We start from the raw sequence: 7,054 nt of genomic DNA on the forward strand, positions 1-7,054 counted from the left end.
TTCCTGCTTAGTCTGGAGCAGGAGCTTACAGGGGCAAAAAAACCATGAGAGGCAACTATACATGACACAGGTTTGGAGGAGAAGTAGTGAGCAGAAGGATCTGCCCTGTGGAGCTTCCTCTCCTGGTGCATCTGGATGAGGGAAGCACCTTTTCCTGCCACACCAGGCTTGGGGCCCTTGCCCACCAGCCAGTCCAGACACCCTGCCAGCATTCCTCATCCCACTGTGGGATAACCCATCCAGAGCTCCTCCAGGGCACCAGTCTCCAGCTGCACTGGGATTTCAGGGAGTGGACAAGCTGGGAATAAAACAAGCACCTTGTAAACTCCAATGGGTCTGAGCCTGTGGCACAGAGTGGCTGAGGCTGGCTTGTTCCCCACTGAGCCCCTCTCCTCTCAGAACTAATGTGCTTCATATGATCTCCACATCACCAGAGTCAGTCTCATTTGGAGAAAGATTCTCACTGGAAAGCAAGAACATTCCTTCACTCTTTACAAAGATTTGGCAATACACAGAATTTAAAAAAATAAATCATAGTTACAACAGATTCAGGTTCACTTCGTTTAAAGGAAATTCAACCAACAGGAGTGTAAAAGATATAATTCACAGTTGTGCATTTAAGATATTAGTGTTGAAAACCTCACTTCAAAGAACTCTTGTGCAAAATTGTATTGACAGTAGAAACCATGGCTAGATGCCCTCCCAGCCTCCCCCAGCCCACAGGCCATCATCCACCCTGCTGCCTGCACCCAGAGGCAGACGGGCAAGGGGAACAAAGGCAGCAGCAGGAGTTGACATAGGAAGATGCAGTATCCTTTCTACAAGTCAAAGCCTGGCCAAGGTCTGAGGTCAAGTCCAAGGACTCCCAAAGCCACCAGCCAGTGCCCTGTGCTGTGGTGACGGGCTGTGTGTCCTCGTGGCACTGCAGCACAGCATCCAAGTGCCCCATGAGGCAGAGGGGGCACCCCTGCAAGGGCACGGAGAGGATGCTGTGGCATCTCCACTGCAGCCAGGAGAGCCAAGCCCTGGCATCGGCAACGCTGTCCCAATGCTCAGAGGCATCCTGAGCTGGGCATGGGGCTCTGCTGGGATGGTTCCCACCAGGAGGGCTGGGAACCCCTCGCATTTGTTAAACAGTAAAACTCTAAATACCCTGAGAACAGGGAGACAGGATTTTTCCCCTCCAGGGAGAGGACCATGCTTTGTTCTTCAAGCTAATTAGTAGTAGCAGCTCCTAACCCCTCTGGGCCAGGTACGTATTTTCCATATGAAACACATCTATAATCAACTATTTTTATGGAAATTAAGTGAAATTACTTCACTTTTCATTATTTGATCTATACAAATGATGAAAAACAGTCATGCAAAAAATTGCCTGCAAATTTTGGAACAGTGCAGCATGGGCAGAAGCAGGAGGTATTTGCTTTGGGATCACATGGCTTTGGTTGGAAAAATTTGCACTCTTCTTTTTTTTTGCCTTTTTCTTTTTTTTTTTTTTTAAGGGAAACAGACATTGAAACAAATCCTTAACCTGCCATAAGAAGCAGAAGTCAGATCCAGTGAGCAACCTCATCCTGGAGAGAGCTGCCTTGACTTGAGCCTTCCCTCCTTTGGCAGGTTTGACAAAATGGATACTGCATCTCAAGTTCACCACCGTGTCAAACACTTCCAACAAACTTTTACATTCAGCAACACCAGATAAAAACTGGCGAGATGAGTCCCTCGCCGAGGACAAATGCTGTAACATCTGGAGATTTTGCTCTGTGAGAAAGGTGCAATATTGGCAGCTCCCTGGGAAGGCACAAGGCTTAGGCCAGCCCATGCTGCTATCAAGCCATGCGCTCTCAGCAGTGCTGGTGCACATCAGAGCAAGGGTGGGATGGAGACTAAGGAAACATTTTTGGATGGGAAAAGTCAAAAAGCTACATGTGAGAGCAAGGCTTTGGAGGGCCTGTTTCCTCCTCACAGTGTGCACAAGTTGGATACTGTGCAATTTCTATGCCCCTTGCAGGGACTTCATCCTCATGGGTGGCTCCCATCAGGATGGACAGAAAAAATTAGGGCTGCTTTGTGAAGATGGAAGAGAGAGGAGGAGGAGGGAGACAGGCAAACCCAATTGGCTCTGACACCACACACTCCAATTCCCACAGGGAGATCCTGCAATGGAATATTGCACCTTTCCAGCCACCGGTCACACAGATGGACCACGGGAACTTGCAGTGAGTGCCTTCCACAGCCTGCAAGCAGGAGAGATGGGGCAGGCCTGCAGGCACAGAGAGCTCTGGCAGTTGCATTTGGGGCTTCTTTGGATGTCCCCAAAGAGATTATCCATGTGTAAAGAAGGGGAAATGCTACATAGCCAGGGGCCATAGCAGGGTCTTGAAGCAGAGAAACCACAAAGCCTGATTTATCAATCCAGATACTGATGTTCACATTTTGTTTGAGACAGCATTGGAAGGGGAGAGGCCTGGGGGGGACGACTTTCTTTTTTTATTCATTTGAGGACTTAGACTCCATCTGTGGAAATGGGTGATGCACAACTGCCATAGGGTGCCTCTTGCTAGGACCAAATCAGCATCCAGGTTTTTGGGGTGGATGAATTGGTTTCTGCTGCCCAAGGCAGGTGTTGCCCTGCACTGGTGGCAGCTGGGTGGGAGGCTCTCTGCTCTGGTACCTTGGTAATCCCTACAATGGCTGTTAAAAGGGGCAAGAAAGAAGGAAATACACTGAATCCACTCAAAGGAATGACTGTGGCTGGGAACTGCCTGGAAATGAACCTCTCTGAATCCCTGAAGTGCAAAACACTCGCGTCTGGAAAGTTTAGTCAGCTCTTGGAGAGGAGAGGATGGTTCTGGCTCCTCAGCAGTGCCCATCCTTGCACTGGCAGAGGGTTACTGTCACCTGGAGCATGTACTTTGGCTGTAATTGTAGCAGCATCTTCTGTGTTAATATTAGAGATTACAGAGGGGACAGGGACTGATGTTGATGTCTGATACTCAGCAAAGGCTGCACCATCTGTCTGGCCAAGGTAACGGTGCACACACCGCTACAGCCCAGGAGTGTTTAAAGACTTGGTGTCTCAGGGCTCACACATTACTTCATCATGCAATTGGCAGAAACATCAATGAAAAACCACCCAGTTACTTCACTATGGAATATCACACCCGGCTTTCATTTCCCGTGACTGCAGTTTTGCTTATTAATTCCTTCCCCCCAGTATCATCTTCAACATACACAAAGGTTTTGGAGGTTACAAAACTGTAAGTGTAACAATGCTTTTGCCTGTTTAACAAAGAAACCTTCTGAAATTAGAATTATTAAATACCAAAGTAACCACTCCTTCCCTGAAAATTAACTGCAAGAATGTAATAATCCTCATCTCTTGGTCCTCCAGGTGGCTGAAGCCAGAGGTTCCTTGAAGCTTGCTCCTTCTTAGGACACAAATAACATACAAGTACCAGTTACTAACTTTTTCAACAGGGTAACAAAAAGGACCACAGAGGGGTGAGAAGAGGCCTAAGGACATTGGAGCCAATTCACAAAACCATGACAGAGCCCATTTGAGGTTCATGAGGGACAGAAACAATTTAAAACTCTGCAAAATACTTTTTAAAAACATGATCTCTCTTGAAAAAATAATGGAGGAGCTTTTAAACTTCCCCATATGTGTTTGAGGAGGAAAACCCAACAAAGATCAAAAGTACAGATAAAAAATAAACATAATTCTACTTTGCAAGAAGAATTCTCATCGTTCTCAGGGGTGGCTCACCATTCCCAAATTACGTTTGGGTCTTTAGTCTCTCTTGCTCTTTGCTCCTTTCTTCCTGTTTTTTCCTCTTCTGCTCCCACAACGGACGCAAAAGTCTTTGGTCTCAGAACACTGGATGCAGCAGTGTTGCAAGCACACACTAACGGTGTTCACACTCAGGGAGGAGGCAGGAAGGAGCGAGGGCTGGTCCTGCTGAGGAGATGGGATGGGTGGGTTGTGGGGAGTCAGCTCCTAGATGGCTCCTTCACTGTGCATACTGTGGTTGGGCTTGTTGTGAGTCACACAGTTCTGTTCATTCAGCAGGTTTGCTGTCTCGTCTGGCAAACCATCGTGCAGCTCCGTAAGAGTCAGTTCGATTTTAGTGTTTTCACTGTCCGAGGACTGAGGTGTTTTGTCCATCCGGGATGCCATCAGGGCATTTTGGTACTGCTGTCTTGAGATCTGCTCCAAGAACAGGGAAGAAACAAAAGAAGTCAGTCACACTTCTATGCCTCCTGTGGAGCACACTGAGAAGATAAAGCTTCCTCCCTTTCCAGATCACCACACTTGAACCCCTCTTTACCTGTTTCCATAAAACATCCCTGTGCTTTGCAAGCCTAGAGCATCCCAGCTCAACACCCACAGCATGGTGACATTCCCAGGGAGGGTGGGAGAACAGTGCTGTGCAATCACCATACTGTTCAAAGGCAGGGATTTATTCCTATGCAGAGATTTTTAAATCAGACCTCCATTTCCCTCCAACCATGCACACCTTTAGGACCAGAACCAGAGATCAATGAAGCCTTTCTCCCAACTTCAGTGAGCTCCTGGTGAGGCTCTAAGTGTCCCTATAGAGCCAAGCCAGCTCTATAGTACAAGTATAGAGTACAAGCGTTCCTGCTCTTGTCTAGGCCAGCAAACACAGCAGGAGCTACAGCCTTATACATAAGGACATTTGAGTCTAGGAAACACTGGGATGCCCACAGAGATGAGTCCAAATTAGCAACCCATGAAGTTTTCCACTGGTCTCTGCAAGAGCTGTCAGCACTCAGCAGAGCAGTGATGACAAGAGCTGGCCTAGAGCACAGAGTGACACTGCCCATGGTGCCACAGGGACAGGGAAGCCCAGAGCCCCTCTACATCTGCACGTGGTGGTGGAGGGCAGAATTCCTCCTGGAGCCACAAGCAACCAGCCCTGTGAACTCCTCCAGGCCAACCTTCTCAGCCAGGCTAGGCAGCAGGATGCATGTGCACTGGCAGCCCCATGAGCCCACAGCAGTGGGTGATCTTGGCAGGCAGGAAGGTGGAAGAGATGAAATGACTTTTAGAGAACTGTAAATTTCAGTAGCAACACAAAAAGGGACTGGAAATGGACAGAATCAGATGGACCAAGTCACAACTCCAAAAGCAAAATCCAAACATGCATGAGCAGGTCACAACCCCGGTTTTACAAGGTATTAATTGAATGAATGACCATGTGGCACAGTGAAAACACTAATGTTGAGTATTCTGACCTATGTGTAAAGCAGAGTGATGCAAGAAGAGGTGTGCAAGTCTGTCTGCAGAGATACCAGGACAGTTTAACATTCATTAGCCTTGGTATGAACACAATGAGATTTGGAAGGACTTCACATAAACCAGCATAGGGTGAGCAGCTGCTCTGTACAGCAGCTTAGCCATTGAAATCTGTAGTGAGAATCAACTGCCCAGTGATAAACATCTACTGATGTAATCCTTGAAGGACTGAACCACTGACCAGTACGCTTGCATCTCAAAGTTTTGACAGCAAGACTTCACTCTCCTTTTAAAATTTGGCTAAAGAATACTCAGTTTAGCATTCTCGTATGTCTACCCTATTCCACATTCTTAACATTGAATTAACTAACAGAAGTTAAGCTCACAAATCACTTGAGTTGCATACAAACAAACTGTGAACTTCACTTAATTTAAGAAAAGCATCAATGTCAACTTCTGGCCATGGGACATCAGCTTCCCTGGACTCCCAGCTGGGCTGGAATTGCTGCCAGCATTAGCTGTTCCTCAGCTCAGCTAGATTTCCTCTCCCACAGGACTCGCACACATTTCAGCGTGGGATGCTCCATGCTGGGGGACAGAGCTGTATTTCATGCAGCAACTCACTGGTAGTATGAGACATGAGCCTAATACATGTGAAGTTAAGATAAAGAGAAATGTCCAAGACTTCTCCAAGCAGAAGAAGGATGGCAAGTCGGAAAGTAAGATCAAGAACCCCAAACTGAAACCAAAATCAGAAGTGAATAAAAACTGCAACCAACAGTAAATGTCTCATCCTTTAGAAAAGGACAGTCTGATAATGAAGGGTCTCCAGATGGGTCCATGAGGCTTCATGAGGATAGGTTTGACTAAAAACAGAGAGGTTATTTTTATAATATTTCCTCAAAGGACCTGAAATCCAGAAAATTATGTGACCAGTCTACTTACAAGTCTAAATGACAAGAACAGTGAAGACAAAGCAGTGGACAGCAGATATTGGAAAAAAAGTAGTTTAAAGTAACTTTAAACAGCTGCTTTCATAATGCTATTTACTCACAGAAGAATTCTTAGGGAATTCCCTTCCCCAGGCTCTCCATCCTACCAGCCAAGCCCGACTTTCCAGTAGAGTCTTTCTAGCTTTTTTCCTACCTTGACAAACTGAATGTCTGTGAGGGCTTTCACTGAGTAGTCTGGAACATACACTTGGAGGAAGGAGGCGTTCAGCTGGTTGTTGCTGCTCCCCAACGTTGGGGTCACGGCGTCGATGCGATCGCTCCGGTTTAAAGAGTCTGAGTGATTCAAGCCACAGGGCCGAGGTGGGGACTTGTTTTCAGCTAAGAAAAAACAGGCAAGAGCAAGAGATTTCTTAAATCAAGTAGAAAACTTTTAAAGTCATCAGTTTCAAAGGGACATAATAAATTGTGATGTAGCATAAACTGCAAATGCTTAATCCATTCATAAGTAGGTATGTGGCTAAACAACCAAATTATTTTGAAAAACGGTATCTTTTCAGTCCAGAGCCAGTAACCAGCATCACTGAGTATGCCCTAAACAAACCTGTTCTTGTTTATGTTGCAACAGACATGCCCTGAGAACACAGTGCCTCAGCTGATGAGCAGAAACTACCACAGAAAGGTGGTAGTTCCCAAGGCCCCCTTACAAGAGTTCTTGATAATCAGACCATGCTTAATATACATTTTTTAATTATTGTTACTTTCATCCACAGTCAGTCCCAGCTGACCCTTATCCCCTTTATTTCACCTGATACCTACATATGCCTTGTTCCCTCAGCTT

At 46.4% G+C, this 7,054-nt stretch overlaps 1 protein-coding gene across 1 annotated transcript in view; it reads right to left on the reverse strand.

Moving 5' to 3' along the window:
* Nucleotides 1-475: 475 nt before the first annotated feature.
* The window catches only part of CNNM2 (cyclin and CBS domain divalent metal cation transport mediator 2), a 111,510-nt gene continuing 104,931 nt past the window's right edge, over nt 476-7,054 (reverse strand). The window contains exons 7-8 of the mRNA XM_005416402.2: nt 6,410-6,594; nt 476-4,210 (exon numbers count right to left, since the gene is read on the reverse strand). Coding sequence (XP_005416459.1) covers nt 4,001-4,210; nt 6,410-6,594 — 395 coding nt within the window. The 3' untranslated portion in view covers nt 476-4,000. The remainder of the gene's footprint in view (nt 4,211-6,409; nt 6,595-7,054) is intronic.

The sequence above is a fragment of the Geospiza fortis genome, unplaced genomic scaffold (genome assembly GCF_000277835.1).
Source record: "Geospiza fortis unplaced genomic scaffold, GeoFor_1.0 scaffold130, whole genome shotgun sequence".
NCBI classification, from domain to species: Eukaryota; Metazoa; Chordata; class Aves; order Passeriformes; family Thraupidae; genus Geospiza; species Geospiza fortis.